This window comes from Epinephelus fuscoguttatus, linkage group LG16 (assembly GCF_011397635.1).
Source record: "Epinephelus fuscoguttatus linkage group LG16, E.fuscoguttatus.final_Chr_v1".
In the NCBI taxonomy this organism is placed as follows: domain Eukaryota; kingdom Metazoa; phylum Chordata; class Actinopteri; order Perciformes; family Serranidae; genus Epinephelus; species Epinephelus fuscoguttatus.
The window spans coordinates 41,904,748-41,922,961 of record NC_064767.1 but is presented as its reverse complement, the minus strand read 5'-3'; the positions used below and the strand labels follow the sequence as shown (position 1 = coordinate 41,922,961).

At 41.3% G+C, this 18,214-nt stretch overlaps 2 protein-coding genes across 2 annotated transcripts in view; both read right to left on the bottom strand.

Annotated features, from left to right (window-relative positions):
* Positions 1-18,214, bottom strand: part of LOC125904018 (zinc finger and SCAN domain-containing protein 29-like) — a 158,578-nt gene that overhangs the window by 43,240 nt on the left and 97,124 nt on the right. The gene's annotated exons all lie outside the window — the stretch shown is intronic.
* ndst2a (N-deacetylase/N-sulfotransferase (heparan glucosaminyl) 2a) overlaps positions 8,356-18,214 on the bottom strand; it is a 109,654-nt gene continuing 99,795 nt past the window's right edge. The window contains exons 13-15 of the mRNA XM_049601169.1: positions 15,602-15,711; positions 15,326-15,428; positions 8,356-9,670 (exon numbers count right to left, since the gene is read on the bottom strand). Coding sequence (XP_049457126.1) covers positions 9,545-9,670; positions 15,326-15,428; positions 15,602-15,711 — 339 coding nt within the window. The 3' untranslated portion in view covers positions 8,356-9,544. The remainder of the gene's footprint in view (positions 9,671-15,325; positions 15,429-15,601; positions 15,712-18,214) is intronic.

Sequence of the window (18,214 nt, the reverse complement as noted above, 5' to 3'; positions counted from 1 at the left end):
GGACTTGCAGTGCAGTGTGTGGCTGTGTCGGATAATTGTTATTAGATCATACTAATGCGGTGTTGTTGTTAATAATAATAATAATAATAATAATAAAGCATATACAGCCACATATTCATCACTTAAAAGTATGTAGCCTATGTTTTAAGATTAATTTCCCTTTCATTTTGAGACAGCCTACTTGCCAGACGATGGATAGCCTAACCGATTTGCAGTGTGATAGGTCAGATGCTTATTCAGTCAGCTATTTAAACAAGAGCTTGGACAGTCATTAAACCTTGGCAATGGCAGACCTGGCCTTACTAGAAGACCTCTACGCGCCTGTAAGACGCAAGAGGGTTTTTCGAGACTGTAGAGATCTTTTTCAAGAAAGTGACGTATGGCTTATGAGTTGCTTTCGTCTCCCATGCCATCTCCTCTTTCATTTATGCCAGACTTTGGAACCACAATTGAAGAGAGAGACCAGACGCTCAAATGCAATACCTGTGCTGGTGCAGGTGCTCTCCACATTGGGGGTTTTGGCCACTGAGACTTTTCAGCGGGAGATCGGGGATAGGTCCAGCATTTCACAGCCCTCCATCAGCCGAACCATACCAGTAGTCTTGATGGCTATAAAGTCCCTTTCCAAACGGTATATTTCATTCCCATAAACTGATGCTCAGCAAACTGTGATTAAAAGGGATTTTTATGAGATTGCTGAATTTCTTAATGTGATAGGTGCGATTGATTGTACCCATGTGCGTCTGAAGACAGCATCCACAAATGATAACGCATTCATCAATTGCAAAAACTATCACTCAAGAAATGTTCAGGTGATCTGTGATGCCGGTCTATCCCTCCTGAACATGGTAGCTCGGTGGCCTGGGGGGGATGCACGACTCCTACATACTTCAAAGCAGCAGCGTGGGGACACGGCTACAGGAGGGCACACTGCAGGGCTGAAGTCAACTCCTCAGTGGGTAACTGCATTAAAGTAATATTTTAAGTATTCAAATGACTAACATTTTTGTGTGATTCATTTACTAGGTGACAAAGGCTATCCCCTCACCGAGTACCACCTTACTCCACTGGCCAACCCTGCAACTGACCAGGGGCCTCATTTATAAAACATTGTGTAGGATCCATACTAAAAGTGTACGTGCACCCAAAAGCTGAAAATGGCGTGCACCAAAAAATAACCTGATTTACACCTGAAAAGGTGTGTGACATCATTTTGGCATGTGGGATTCTTCACAATATTGCACAGAATCACCACGTGCCATTTGAGGCCCCAGCGCAGCCAGATGAGCCCATGCCCAGAGAGCCCTGTCCGGCACAGCCCCACCTGAGAGCTATAAGGAGGAGACAGGACATCATTCACTGCTTCTAAAATGTAAAGTATGAAATACTCATGTCCAGCAAGTAAACTATTCAGTATGAGAAAAACACTGCACAACATTGACTGATTTATTTTATTTATTTGATACTCTTTTGAGGTTTTCATTCATCTCTTTTAATGTTTCATTTATTGCTACCAGAGATCGATTTATTTCTGCCATTGACCGACAGATTTCTGCCTGTTTTTCCAGGACTTCTGTAGTCAGGATCCAGGGTCATGGTGGTGGACCAGCATGAGGGGCGGAGGGCACAGGCGCTCTCTCACAGCTGGTGGTCTGACTGTGCAGCTGGCTCCAGGCCGCTTTGTACGGCTGAGGGCCCAGCGCTGGTACCTGGCTCTTCTTCTGAGAAAAATGAAAAAAAAAAAAAAAAGTGTTACTTTCTAAAATTCTACATCGAAAGGAGCTATCCTAATAAATTGAAAACAGTCAAATAAACTCTGCAGTAGTGTATTTCTTATGATTGGGGCACATTTTAATATTTACCATTATCTGGCTTAGACACAGGTGGTGCGCCAGTGTCTCCTCCGCCACTTAAGCCTGAAATCGAAGGAGACCCCATAAGCACTGCCACTCGGTCCCCAGTCAGTGCCAGGCTGGGATCCGGCTGGGCTGCGCTTAAGAGCAGCAACACATCTTTTAGTGGCGATTTTCAGATCTGACCACTTTTTCTTGACCTAATTTTAAAGGTAAAATGGCGATAAGCTTTTATATATTTTATATGACTTGTGCAATACCACGGATGTATAAGTTAAATATTCAAACCTCAGCTGGAATTCTCTCGTCAACGCCAATGCTGTTGACTGCAGCAGTGAGTTCTTTCCACACTGCTGCCTTCTGACTTCCTTGGAAGCCACTTTTAAGCCTTCCAAACAGAACTAATTTGTTTCTTTGGACTTCGGACGTTATGGTCTCGATTTCGGCGTCTGAGAAGTTTCTCTTCTTGCTCGATTTCTGCATCTCCATGTTGTCAACTCTAGGGGCCAGGCCTCTAAACCGTGAATATATAGGGGTGTGGTATTCAAATTAAGATTGTTTTCAGCCACCACATTTATCAACATCTGATCATTCGTACGCCGTGATTGGCGCTTCATGGATGCCAACCTGAACAGCAGCGAGGGAGGGAGGAAACAGCAGCAGCGGTGTAAACCTGCAGATGAAGACGTTGGATGTTGCCTCCGAAAAACAAATTCAGTCATTCCACCAACAGCCAATGAGCACCACAATTGATGAGTTTTCTTTATTAGAGCTGTTCTTTTACATGTGCGTGTGTGCGTGCGTGTGCATGTATTTGAGGTGAAAAATAGGGACTGGGATCAATATTCATTATAACTTTTTTATTAGCAACGGACCTGCACTTACAGTATATAGGGCCTTTCTAGTCCGACCACTCAAAGCGCTTCACACTATATGCCACTTTCACCAGTTCACACACTGGTGGCCGAGGCTACCATACAAGGTGTCAACTGCTTTGAACACTCACAAACCGAAGGAACAGCCATCAGGAGCAATTTGGAGTTCAATATCTTGCTCAATGATACTTCGACATGTGGACTAGAGGAGCTGGGGATACCGATTAGCAGGTGACCCACTCTACCTCCTGAGCCACAGTCACCCCATTTAGTAATCTTCCTGCTGACAGTTAAAGGAAATGGCCACTTTAGAATGAAAATACAGACAGTAATTACTGGCCCTCATGCCGACAAGAAGTCTAGTGTAGTTTTTTATTCCATAAAGCTCATGCGGGGTATCGGAGGATAACAGCTAGCCGGAATAACAGCTACACTTGAAGTGCATGAAACCCACATTTTGAAAATGTAATAAAACTCGGGTTATGCATTTCAAAAACATCAGAACGGCTCGTCCATCGTAATGCAAGTGCCCTGAAGCCGCGGCATGCAAAATTGACTTGAAAAGACGTAATTTACTCCACTTTTATAGCATAATTTCTCACCGTGGTCAGTTAGCCTGCCCTGCAGGCGTGCTGTGTTTACATGGCAACTCGCGCAAGACTCGAGAACTAGCACCACCACTAGCCATCAGCTAGTCTTGCACGAGTTGCCATGTAAACACAGCACTCCTGCAGGGCAGGCTAACTGACCAAAGTGAGAAATGATGCTATAAAAGTGGTGTAAATTATGTCTTTTCAAGTCAATTTTGTATGCTTCAGAGCACTTGGATTACGACGGACGAGCCGTTCTGATGTTTTTGAAATGCATTAGCGGAGTTTTATTACATTTTGAAAATGTGGGTTCCATGTACTTCAAGTGTATGGAAAAATTCAACTGGCTGTTATCCTCCGATACCCCGAACAAGTTCTGTAGATTAAAAAACTACACTGGACTTCTTGTCGGCATGAGGGTCAGTAAGTACTGTTTGTATTTTCATTCTAAAGTGGCCATTTCCTTTAAGGCTATTCAAAGGAGGCTGGGACATGTTCTTTGACCCCATAGGAGCTATGGGGCATGACACATGTGCAATGTACCTGAGCTGCCATGTTCAGGGTTACAGCAGATGGCACTATGGATAAAGGGGTGGTGTCCAACTAGGTGGTCTTTTGGTGTGCTATTTTAAGCCTACTTTGGGTGCACTGAATCTGATAGAAATTTTTAGGTACACTCAAATGTAATTCTCATCCATATCTTTTGAAATATGTGTAAGACTGCAGATGCATCAGTAATTTGTTTACATGACATTAGAGAAAATGGATTTATTGAGTTGGTCTGACTGAAACCGGACTTTAAAATACATGTAAACATGTTAGTATGACCGAAACTGTACTAAGTTAAATTTCTCAAAGTTGGACTAACACACTCAGATAATGCGATTGGGAGTTGAATTACTCTTACATGTATACAGTCAATCGGTCCCAAACTGGCTAAGGCGCTCCACAATTTAACCAGGAGTTGAATATCATTAAATGCGTAACAGAAGAAGATGGTAACAACATGGAGAAATCGACATCCAAAACACTGATCCCAGTGTTCTTTGATAAAGTTACAGCTATTGAGCCATTTGGAAGGTGCAGACCAGATTTTACTGCGTATGTGAAGCTCCCCAGTGATATGACACAATATGATGCCATGACTTCTCCTCTTAACCTTATTGCTGACAGTACTGAGCTTTCTTCAAATAGATTCATACAAACGTGTGCTTCCTCTTCCTGCATGTGGTTTGGATGAGCCTGTTGGATCATGGTTGAATATTTCTTTTGTCATAAACGTAACACTGGGGTGAGTGAGGTACAAAAGATGCATCAGGCATCATTTCCAACCTCTCCATGTGTTTATTAGAGATGATACAGTGTTGGCCTTTTGGACATTTATACAAAACAAACAGAAAATAAGACAGCAGCTTCTGATTTGTCTCCATATAGTCATATGTCTCTAGTATTTGTTCTCTTGTCCCATGACATTTGTGGGTTACTGTTATTGTTAGTGTGTGTGGGGGATGAAGTGTATTTAGCATTCTGTGTTAATGTGATGTTTTTGTTTTTATCCTTTTCTCTTCCTATGGTGCTTCTCTGCCCCTCAGTCTAACACAAAGCCACACTAGGTTTGAATTCACTCTGGTCCAGGACTGTGTCTCATGATCACATCATGTCAGGATGCCTGTGCAACTGCTTCACTATTTTTCACTATTCAAATGCTGAAAACACTTTATGATTGATGACAAAATAAAACAATTTAGACCACAAAACACTGTCACCTCGGTCAAAAGCTGGTTGAATTCACTCTTTATTCTTTATGTCCAAGTCAATTTACTAGGGATGTCTGGCTCTGTGTTTAAAAAACATTATCTGTGATGCTAGTATCTTCTTCCAGTATTTATGCAATGAAATGTGTTTAAAAAAAGTTACATTGCTCAATTGACAAAAAAATGTAGTCATACGACACAACCTTTGCTCAGCAATATGTTCAGGGTTCCCACATATTTTTACAGGGATGCACAGATATGGATGTTTCAACGGATACTGATAACCGATAATTACCTGCTTCTCGTGGCCGATAACTGATACGATAACCAACAATTTCACATTTTTGTATTTTAAAAAGAGGTGTATAACCTGTGGTTTATGTACACCTGAGGGTAAGAAAGGCTTAGATGTAGTGAGAAAATATGATTTAATATAGCCCTGATCAGACCATATACACCTGACATTACAATTGTTAACACAACAAAAACAAAGAACAGTTCTGACTCTTCTATACCTGCTATAATTAGGCTCAGGATTTTCTGGGGGATTGTCAAATGGCCTACCCTCAACGCCCTTGCTCCCATATAACCATATACTGTAGATGAACAAAATAAATACAAGGAGGTGAAAGTAAATTGACTTTTAATCAGTATGAAATTTAAAGTTAACGGTAAGAGAGAGGGAAATTATGAAGCCCAGTGTTACTGTGTAATTTTCTGGTGTATCAGTCAAGTGTACAAACTGAACTGCAAAGTGGTGTCTCCACTGACAGTGACAGCTGACTCATATTAACGGGTTGAATGTGCATCGGCAGGTCAAACCTGTTGTATGAAATGTTTATATCGTCACACAGCATTTTAATGAACACACCCAGGCACCCGTCTCACCGTCCCACAATAGACTATCCGACAACTACCAAGCAGAATTGCTATGCACTATTGATTCATCTCATTCATTAACCCTCAACTAAGACAAACAAGCAGCTGCGTCTCATGCATGCACGCATGCGCCAGAGTCGAGCCTTTTAAAATCTTAATGTTGGATGTAAGCTGCTGTTGCTAATTAGCTCATGCTAACACTGTCTAGGGACTAGACAGTCCCGCGGGGCTCTATCTAACCTGTATTGGGTGGTCGGAGATCAGACCCTTGGCACAATCCTGTTGTCTTCCTCTGGAACTGTAGACGTCCACACCGTGACATGTTTTGCCCTCTAGACAGCGTGCTGCATTTGTTGCTCTTCTTCCTCTTCTCTGTGTTTATTGGCACTTGCAAACCAAGTTTAAAGGTACATGTACCGCCACTTACTATGTCGGGTGTGTAGATTGCTACCCTTGTTTAGTCAGTGAAAGCACTGTGGCTTCATATTATTGGCACTATTTATTGGCTATAATTTCAGTTATTGGAATAATGCATAATTATAAAAATTTATTTAAAATTTAAAGAAATTAATTAAATTATATAGCAATCATAAGGTGCTACTCCAGGATACAATGCTTTAAGACAAGCTTTTTAGCAAAAATATGGACTTAAGTGTCTTTGTGTCTACACATACAGTTGACACAAAGCTGTAACATTAGCCCCTTTTATTCTGTCTCTTCAAGGCGGAAATTTCACACCGTTATGCTGCCGCGCCGTTCTGTATAAAAGGCACAATTGCAGAATGGGTGGACAAAGTTGTATCACCTTTGAGATGGCATCGGAGGTATTAACAGCACTAAAATGATTTCTGTGTAAACGGCTGACAGCCTTTTGACAATGTGTTATGCACTTGACCCACCACAGGAGATTTTAAATTAGCTGTTAGCAGGTAGCAGCTAACTCAAAGAAGAAGAGTAACAGCTAAAAACACCCGCAAACTGAGAAAAAAATGAGGTCTGGGAGCTTCTTCCCCTCTGAGCGGACGACGAGCCATATAACAGGGACGGTAAATGATTGTTATTGACATGTTAAGTCATTTAGAAAGTGCCAACCCGTATGTTATATGTCACACTAGAGGCCTACACCTCTTTTGATTCCGTGATGCTGGCATACTGCCTAAAATCACACACTGGAGCAGAATGATGCTGTCATTGTTTGGTTCTGTGTAAAAACGCACAGGCAGCATGAAGAAAAGACTTCGTAGGCTCTATAGCTCCATCCCTGTGTAAAAGGGCCATCTGGCCTGGCCACAGCAGACGTGAAATATGTGCCAAAGCTGGCAGTCTGTTTAGCAGCCTTTTGGTTGTCTCAGTGCTTTTCCCCATTAGCACGCTGACCAGAGCTGCTTTCCCAATGTTGACAACGTCAACCATTTTGGTAGAGAGCCTGGTGTGATACTGGTGATGTCTCAACCAATGACTATATGGTTTCAATCATTACTTAACATTAACATTAATATTAAAATCTACAACAGTCGCACGGCGCAGCACTGGATTTTATATAGGTAATACAAGGGAGGTTATTTTGCCTAATGTAATACCATGTTCAGACTACACGATATTTTTGTCTGTTCTAACAGTCACTGTGTCAGATTAGGCTGTTACACAGTCATAAAATCGTGAAATTGTGACAGGACTTGGCCTACAGACACGACAGACTACATGTTGGTCCACAACCAATCAACCCTGGTCATCTTTCACAACATGTGTGATGTCATCTGGTTATTCTTTTCCTATTTTTATTATTACCACTATTTCAGTCACTATCGCTGTTCATATGCCAGCCAAAATATTATTGTAGTAACATAAAAAGCACCACCACATGGCAGGACCTACATTTTAATTACCCCATGCAAACTATGTGTCACTGAATACTCCACAAGTTCCCGCAAACGTTTCACAATAAAAACTTTTTTAGAAAATAAGAAGATTCTCTCAACCAAAATGATAAGGGCCTTTTAATTTTAGACGGATACAGGAAGTGTTGAGTTTGACATGACAGCGCTATGCATTAACTTTAACAGGGCAAACGGGAGTGAATTAAAAATAAAAACAGTGATGGCTGTGACAGAAGTTGTTGTGGAAGACAAAAAGAAAATCAAACATGCTAGACTTTCTGTCAAGACTACATGAGGCATCCCAGACACAGCATCGGTTGTTTTCTACAATGACACACTACATGAGATAAAAAGATGGATTACTGCATACAACACTCATTGTCTTTCACAATCTGAGCGGACACCGTACAACGCCGCATTGGGCTAAAATCTGGCTGATCTCGTGTAGTCTGAACCTGACATTAGACATGTTTTACATGACATAGTCTAAACAACTGCCAAAACAATGTACATCCAAAAACTATTCCAAAACACTGGGTTCATTCCACTCAGGCCTGGAAAACAGTTTTTCTAATTTCAATTTTTTTCCAGGAATATCATTCGCTGTATGTTGTGTGTTTCCTTTGATTTGTCGAAACATTTATGGTATTTTTTTTTAAAAACACTGCTTTGTAGGTTAAAAGCTATTATATTTAACAAAACTTGCAGACTGGAGGGAGACCTTAGCCAATGTGGAGAACAGTCTCATAATTCAAAAACCATTTTTGACTTGGTGAATACACAAAGTATAATAAAGCTGCTCACTGACAGGATGTCAGTCTGAGGCAGAGCCTAAACCACACCTGGGCTTTAGTCAAAGTACGAAATCTAAACACATGATATTTACATTGACATGTCATCATAGTCCCTTGCGAAATGTTTTTCCTTACAGTAATCAGACAGGAAAACTGTGAGGATAAGAGGAAATGCAGCACTCTGAATGCTGAACCTGCAGGTAGGGGGATATATGTATGTATGTATGTGTGTGTGTGTGTGTGTGTGTGTGTGTGTGTGTGTGTGTGTGTGTGTGTGCGCGCGTGCGTGCGCGAGACAGAGAAACCTCGGCCAGCATTTCGACTGTCTGTCTTCTTCAGGCTGATGGCCATTCTGTTACCCAGCTGCCCTCAAACCTAACATATACAACTGCTTTTGAAAAGGCTTTACAATCAATCATTCTCGTGGAGAGATGAGACGTGTGTGTGTGTGTGTTTGGGCATGCTTGTCCTACATCCAGTCATACACTCCACATCTCCCCTCATTAAGGCTGTCTGACCTGGTCTTTATGCCCCAAACCTGCTGGTCACCCAGTCCTCTGGATCCACAGCAAACTGATATGTTACAGTGTCAGCCCCTGATCAACGCACACTGACTGAAGCTGAGGGCTGCCCAGTGCTCAAGGGAGGTTGACACCAAATCAGGAGTAGGAGGGAGAGTCCCCTAGGATCCTTCTGTAAGAAAGATCTCATGTTGTACTGTCTTCTTTTTTTCCATGGAACAGGAGCACCAGTAACATCAGCTAAAACCTTGTAGCTCTTTTAATGTATGCTACTGTTGATTCCAGAACAGGTAGTCCAGTCTAATCCAGAGCCAAGTGTTGGCTCATCCACAGATTCCAGTCTTGGTTTTCTGTGGTGTGTGTGTGTGTGTGTGTGTGTGTGTGTGTGTGAGCTTGTGGCCTCAGCTCCAGCTTGTGCTCTGGAGTTCTTGGCGGAGCCAGGACGGCAGTGGTTGGGCCAACCGATTCAGCAGACGCAGCAGGTCCATGCTGTGCTCACGGTAGTACTCAGCCAGAAAGGCACGCGACTAGACAGACAGACAGACAGACAGACACACACACACACACAGATTGGGAAAGGTCAGAAATCAGAACTAGCGAAAAAATGATTTGGTACAGACATAGCAATGATATTCTACGTATCTTTACATCATTTAAGTGTGGGCTTTCCCCAGTGTCACTGTTTCCCCTATATGTAACAAGCAGCGGCGCCGCTGCTGATATATCTTTTTTTTCCTCACATTTGCGACCGTTTTTTTTTTTTTTTTCAGTGCCAGAAGCCTACTTTTTACAACTACTCGCTCGTGTGCAACCTGCAAATTTGCGGGCATTTTTTTCATGCTGTATAACGAGGGAGCGGGTCCACCAGTTTAGGCTAATGTGTGTGAGAGGAGGAAAGTCCGAGAGTGAGTGATTAATTAACTGAGAGGATCACGTCACCTTGACTCATCAGTGGGCTCGTTCCAGATGAACTGCGCCGTGGCGCTGAGGCGGTGACAAGTTGCGGTCAAGTCGGTAGCTGAATCCAAATATCCACTCAGTGGATTTGCGGACTGAACCCTCGCAAACTTCAGCAGTATGTAGTGTGACGTATTTACTGACATACCATAAAGTCTGCGAGGGCAGGGACTGCAAACGACTGATTGACAGCCCTTGAGACCGTTTTACCCGTTGCCTTGGAAACGTTAAACTTTTGCTGCTGTCATCTAAGTTGATGAACAGTGCCTACTCATCTGTCCCTGCAGATAACAAGATATAAATCCCACATATAGCTTTTTTTTTTTGATTGAACAAAAATGTATTAATACATCTCTATATAACAGGCCACACGTGTTCAAAAACAGAAATGTTTGTAAATAAGGACTGTAACTTATATATATTAGCCATTACTTCTGTTGGTTTTTCAGACATTTTTCAGCCTGTTAGACTGCACAGCCTGATAGGCTGCAATAACAAAAAGGTGTTATCACCTACTGCTTGAACAGTGCCCTGATATTACTTGACTGGAAATAAGGGGTGTCCCTCAGTGTAATGTCGAGTTAAAATAAAGCTTGAATTAATGAATATCTGCCCTACACCTCAAAGCAATATGAAGTTCAAAATATGTATAAAACTACAGCCTAGAGGCTTTTTAAATACAAAGTTGTCATAGACAGAAATTTCACAGACACCTTTTTTAAGTTACTTTTACTGTAATTAAAGGTTCAGTTAATTACAGGTACAGTTCAGGCCATCAAATTAATTGAGAAATTCTGCGTAGAAACAATAAAGATTGTGCAATAAAGCAAAATGTGTAAAGTGAACAGTAAAAGTCCTTCTGTTAATATATAACAAAGAATGCAAAAATAAACGTTTTAATAAAACTCAATCTCCTATGTCTTAGTACAGCACCCCCTTCAGTTAATATATAACAAAGGATGAAAAAAAATAAATTTTAAAATAAAAATAAAACTCTTATGTCCCGGTACAGCACCCCCTTTAGTTCCCTGCGTTTTCTAGTAGTTCAAGTAGTTTTCTATAATGGCATTACTTTTCTACAACAGAGTATTAGGGCCACATTGAAGGGAAAAAAAAAATCGTAGATTTCGAGAATAAAGTCGTAACTGAGAAAAAGTCATAATATTAGGAGAATAAAGTCATAATTTAATGAGAAAAAAGTCATAATGTTATGAGAATAAAGTCGTAGTTTTTAAGGAAATAACCAACAACAAACAGAATGGGTTAGAGGATGAACCTGCTTGTGGCAGCTGCTCTTTGTCTCAGGTCTGTTGCCTCAACACACACATTTGGAGGCAGGGCTTGAGTGAGACTCATTTCAGCCCTGGAGTTTCATGCCTCAGACCGGCCCACTTTAGATCATGACCTATTATATGTTAAGTCTACAATAGTGCACTGTTCTCTAAAGCCTTGTAATTCAGTGTCTTTTTCTAAAACATTTCCAATTCAGTGCAAGTAAGGGTTGCTTCACAATGCAGATTTATTTCAACATGAGTGCACATCTCCAACATTATTCTTAACAACACAACATCCTTTTCAACAATATCAGAATCTATATTCTGTTCAAATAAGCAGTGCCTACTGTGGACTTGTAGGCTCATGGCTGGTGCTTGGTGCTGGATCTTGCTTCTGAGGGGCTACAAGACAAAGTTGCCCAGTTATGTGGCGTCACATCATACTATTATTTAAATTATATAATTATGTTACAACGCCACACAATTCATTAATGCGATAATTAACTAACTTGAACGGTGGTGGTTGAAGATGTATGCGTAGTCAGACGCAGCTGCTGAGCTCAGTGGAGCCGTTGTCTCGACCTTGGGTGCTGCAGGGACTTCTCCATCCACTCTACTGATGAGGAGGCGTCTCAGTGGTCAATTCCACAAATCGTTGGAGATGTGCGTGTAATCAGACCGCCACTGCAGAGCACCATGGAGCCGGTGTCTCCACCTCACCAATTCAGCTGCTGCAGAGACTTCACCTTCATCTGTGCACTTTGTTAATGAAGAGGCGTGTCAGTAAACGACTCCAAAATTCATCGCCGGAGATGCACACGTAATCGGAGCGCAGCTCGCACAGCCACGCGGAGCCGGTGTCTCCACCTCAGAGGGCGCCAGTGAAGGCGGCCCAGGGATAGCGGTAGCAGCATATGTGATACTCAGTGCCATGACTGAACACCGGCCCAATGAAAAAAAAATAACTGAACACCGGTCCTCGCGGCCCAAACGTCAGACTGGCCCACCGGGAATTGTCCCGGTCCCCCCGATTAGCCACTCCGGGCCTGCATAATATTACGACTTTATTCTCGTAATATTATGACTTTTTCTCATTAAATTATGACTTCATTCTTGTAATATTATGACTTTTTCTCAGTTACAACTTTATTCTCGTAATATTACAACTTTTTCTCAGGAAGACTTTATTCTCGAAATCTCAGATTTTTTTTTTTTTAATTCAATATGTCCCTAATACTCCGTCGTACTTTTCAGTTCATTATGCTCCTTCTAGTTTTCTGGTGTTATTTTTCAGTTCATTGTGCTCGTTTGCTATTGTTACTACTCAGCAGTGTTGGGAACGTTACTTCAAAAAAGTAATAGTAGTTGTAGTTACTCGTTACTTTCCCCAAAAAGTAACTGAAAAGCCACTGCAGTGAACTCAAGAAAAGCCAAGTAATGGCACATTTTATTGTGAGTAACGATAACGGCGTTATAACGGGGGAGACAGTAACTTTTTTTGATTACTCGTTACTGAAAAAAGTAGCACCGTTAGTAACGCTGTTTTTTTTATAACGCCGTTATTCCCATCACTGCTATTCAGTTCACTGTGCTCCTTGTATCTTTCTCATCATGCCCTCTAAAGGGAAACAGGCTTCAGTTTGAGCGGCTGTTTTCCGTGTGGTCCTAGTGCTCAATGATAGGCGCGTAACATTGTTTTTGGACGGTAAAAACTGCAGGGGACCAAAACTGCTTCCTGAAAAAGTGCAGGGGACATGTCCCCTGTGTCCTCCCCCCAAATTACGTCCATGGTCTGACTACAAGGTTAATGTTTTCAGAGGGAAAAAAAATACAAGACAACAGCTTTCATTAAAGATCAGTCAGATATAATCAGGGCTTCACATCTGTACAAATGCTACTTTAAGAATCTTCACATCCCACTGACCACAAATCTGTGTAATGCTAAATACTTTAATTATTAAAACAGTGTTAATATACAATGTTAATATATAGTAGAAGACTACATATAGTTTATGAAACAGTTAAAATGGCCAAAAATGTGAGTAACTGCATTGCAGGAGGTTTAAAGGTGTGCCCCTAAATTTTCTGCTTCTGCTCCTAAAATTTTTCAGTTAAGGGCTACAGTGCTACTACTAAAAAAAGTTAATCTGGAGCCCTGCATGGGGTGGTAAAGACGGATGAATGAGTCCGACCCTCTGGAGGTGGCGTCATTTCTCATAGATCAGCTGGAGGGGTGTTCATTCAACTAACGTTCGTTCAATAAATGCCAGTTGTTTTTAAGATTATACTTTTATTGTGTTCAATAAAATTGCATTTTCCTAAATCTTAAGACACCTCATATGTAAGCTAGACAGACATTTCACCTGCTCATTACTGTGAACAAATGTACTGTATGTACTTAGCCCTAAAGAGCCCTTCTGTCACCAATTCAGTATCTGACCAAATGTCTCCTTCTGTTCCCCGGATGTGACGTTGAATAATGGCCTGAAAAGTGTTTTTACAGAACATTATGATGTCACAGTGACCTTGACCTTTGGTCTTCAAAGGTCAAGGTCACTGTGTCAAACTTAAACAAATTCCCTAAGGTTTTCTGGAGGTATTACATTCTCAAGACTAAGACAGACAAAGTCACAGTGAGCTTGACCTTTGACCACCAAATTTTAATCAGTTTATTTTTCGGTACAAATGGATGTTTGTGCCAAATTTGAATAAATTCGCTCAAGGTGATCTTGAAGTATTGCCTTTATGAGAATGGGATAGACGGACAACACAAAATGCCGTTGACTACCACTATTACAGGCATAGAGACATGAAATTACTAAAAAATAATTCAATTCAATTTTTCAATTCAATTTTATTTAAATAATAGCCAATTAGTATGGGTACATTAATTGTTTGAATATTTATCTGTAAATCCACACAGCACCACAGCCTTACACTACTGACTGATTATTTCTCTTCATAGTGAAGTTAGTTAACATATCACAGTGCTCGTGTACAGTATTTTATATGTGCACGTGTATGCCTGCAGGGGCATGGACATTTGGGGTTAGGTGGAAGATCTTATGAAAAACAATTTTAACAAACCCTGGTCAAGACTTGCAACAAATGAGAGAATCCACAATGATTAAAGGTGGCAAAGTGTTTATTAAACTAAAATAAATAACATAATGTGGGAATGTTGGGCAGCGCTAGTGTTAAGTGTGTATGGAGAGGTACTCTCTTTAGCACAGAGAAAAAAGATGAGGCTGTGTCATACACATACTTTTTAGTGGTTGGTTTAGGCCCTTTAGGGGCCTTACACATGCAGTGTTTTTTGTGCCCTCAAATTCATTGTTTTCAACACAGATAGGTGGCAGGCACAGGCAAACATCAGTTAGTGATAACTACGAGGAAGTAGTTAATAATTCTAGTGCAGGGCTGCCAGAGCGCACACAAACAGTGCCTGGAAAAAGATCAGCCCTGCACTCAGGATTTCAGGTAAAGAGGCTATGATACAGTGCTGGTTATGGTCGCTTAGCAACCTCAGATGCAACCTGCCTCAGTGCTCTTGAAAGTTGGCACAGAAAAGGCACAAGAGTAGCGCCCAGTGGCCCCTTAATATTTCTAAAGAGGCAGAACCAGTCCAGTTGTGTGGGTTTCTTAGACGCTAGGACCTCCCATTCATGTGGTATCAATATAAACTGGGTTTACTTTCTTCAAAGTGCTGCTGACCAGTACATTTGATCACCTGACTGCTCGTGTTTCATGTCCCCAAGACTTCTTTTTAGTGATGTCATTGTATTCCAAAATCTCAACTGTTTACCTTGGTGAGTACAATTTCATTAATACTGATGGAATAAAAAACAAGACCCAAGTTTTAGTAAACCAAAGTGATCCTTTAGAGTTTGCTGTTTATACTTGGAGTCTATGAGTGAAGTGAGGTGATGACTGAGTGAAATGTAGATATACCTCAGGACTCATCTCTGGGTACTTCCTGCCTTTACTCTTCCCCAGACATTTGGCTCTACCTCCTTCCACTCTGTGACACCAGAAACCTTTGCTGTCATCGTACCTGCAGACACACAGTGTGTTTATTTAACACCTTCCACACGTGGTACTTGGAAACATTGCTGTGTTTTTTGTTGCTCTCAAACTAAATGTGCTGTTCTTTTAAGAGTACAGGTTCACTAGATGATCAGTGTGTATTTATCTGTGGTTGTATGTGTGTGTGAGTGCATTACAAACATTAGAGCCTGGGTATAGTTGAAGATGGGAGTGACACCGAGAAATCTCTGGATTCCCTCCATCACCAGTGCAGGGTTGGTTCGCAGCAGGGCCCCGTCAACAATGTGCAACTATAACACACACAGAGACAGTTACATTCATGACTCGTTTCCACAGTGGTAGATGATACTGTGATGACATAAGAAACAGCTGCTTCCATGCCACTACAGAGGTTAAGAGTACCCTCTCATTTCAATTCTACCTTTGGAGATGTTTGGATCAAACTAGTGCTCCTTAGGGCAAATACCCTCCCAAAGGGGTAACAGCTGATCATTGACACAGAACTATCTCCCCTATCAATTTGTGTTATAACCACACCTAAAGATAAAGTAATAGATTGGTCTATGTCAGACAGAATTATCAATGCCTTACACCCCATTTTCATCTTTAGTCTGACATTGCATAAACTCTAAGTGATTTCCAGGAGGAGGGGAATTTGATTTCCCTAACCAATCACTTCAGACCAATGTATCCGCCTAAAAATACAATGTCCAGAAATACTGAGAAGAAATGACAAACAGCCTTCATAACGGTGTCGATCTTGTCTACAGGACTCGCCATTGTTGTTATTATTAAGGTTCAAGCCCGACAGGGGCAAGTATTAACCAAGTCTTAAAATGATTGATGTGTGTGTGTGTGGCCTACTTAGCATTATATTTATAAGCTAGAGAAACATAACTTGGCACCAAACCTGGAAATTATGTCCTAATGCTTCACACTGAATTTGATCTCAATTAGCTTGATGGTAGTGCTGTAATTTAAAGCCCAAAAATTGAGAACTCTGAATGGCCATGCCACTCACACCATGACTTTGACTGACTTGAAATCTGACAAATATATACAGTATATCTCAATGTCCTTTACAAAAAAGTATTTTTTTTTTTAACAATTACGGCAACCATAATGGATTCTTCACTTAGTTGCCTATGTGAAAAACAGTAAATTGAATGAAATGAGGTTTCATTCACAGCTGATAAATGGGGAGCAAAAGGTGGGGCTTTCAGTGTGCAATTATTGAAATGTTGCATACGTTATTATGATGACACAAGTATGTTATTGGTCTCTCTCCGTCTTTCAAGTAGGTATAACTGCAGCTGGAGCAGCTATGCGTCCCGCCCTCTAGCTACAAGACATGCCCACCTTAACCTACATGTCAGTCCACTATCAACCTCCTTGGCTCCTTGGCCCGAGAGCAGAAGTCCCGACAAAATTGCTAACTTAGCAATTAGCTAGCCACGAAGTATTACGTTAAAAGAGAGGTGGTTAAGGTGTGGGTAAGGATAACGGGAAGGTTACATCTTGATACTTATAAAATGAATCACATCTATTATGAATTATGAAGTGGATTATTGCTACATTTGGTTTCATTTATTCACTTCAGTGTAGCATTGTAGCAGGGTTTAGATTAGGGCTGCCCCTAATAGTCAACCAAACGTTAGCCAACCAGAAGGGTCACTAATCTGCGGGATTTCATTGGTCGCTTAGTCGCAGGACAAAACAAAAAACAATCAATCAACTGTGAAACTCATTAGGAGCTGCACCTTGTCAAGATAAATCCAAACCTGTATGACTGGACCATGTGGGAATTTAATTTGAAAGGACAGACACGGGAATAGGCTATGCTCAGCAGTCAGACAGGAGTCACATTACAAACCAATCACAGCCGACAGATATCATTCCTTTATTCCATAAATATTCAGTCTGATAAATTCTGAAAAGTTGATTTTAGTGCAGGGCTACAAGGAGCTTAACAACTTTGTGCCTGGCATGGGTGGTGAGCAATACAAAAAAGCAGAGGTACAGCCTGTAGTTCAAGCAACAGCCCGAGAAACTTGCAAAACTCAGCTGGATGATGCCAGCAGAGTTTTGCTGTGAGGGGAGCAGGGTGATCTAGGCACTAGTTAAATGGGGGGAGGTTTACCACAGTTGATTTACACACACTACCCACATTGTTATGATAAAAAACTGGTTAAAAATCTGTGAAATATCCCTTTAAGTCAGCTTTATGAAGCCTGAAACCTGGTTTTGGGCAATTAAACGGCTTCCTGCTGTTGGCAGAGAAAGGGCTTGAACCTGGGATTGCCGCTTGTGGATATATTTTCTCATTGGTTCTGGTGCATCACTTGATAATGCTTGATAACAGCTTGACAGTCACAATATTCCTGCCTGTGGCATTGACTGGCTAAGTGAATCGTCACATTCAAGAGGAAGTAATCACATCACAGGGACCCACATGTGAGTGTCATGCAGGTCCCCATACCTTATGACATTATACTGAATGTACAGAGCTTTGGCAGAAACTGACCAACCAGTTAACATTACCTAGGACCACATCTGTAAGTTTAACTCTAAGACCTGCTTGAAGTCCATTTAACTTAAATATATCCTTAACTGGCATAAGATGTTGTTCTGTGCTCAGATTCCTCCACAGAGTATATTCTGTCCATGTTATATTTAGAGTGTTATATCTGTACCTGGACAGTAGGGGGCAACAAAGTCCAGTACATGTTAGAGACATGGAAGCATTAAAGTTATAACCAGGGATATGCTCTTCACCAAGCTTGCTTGGTTGGA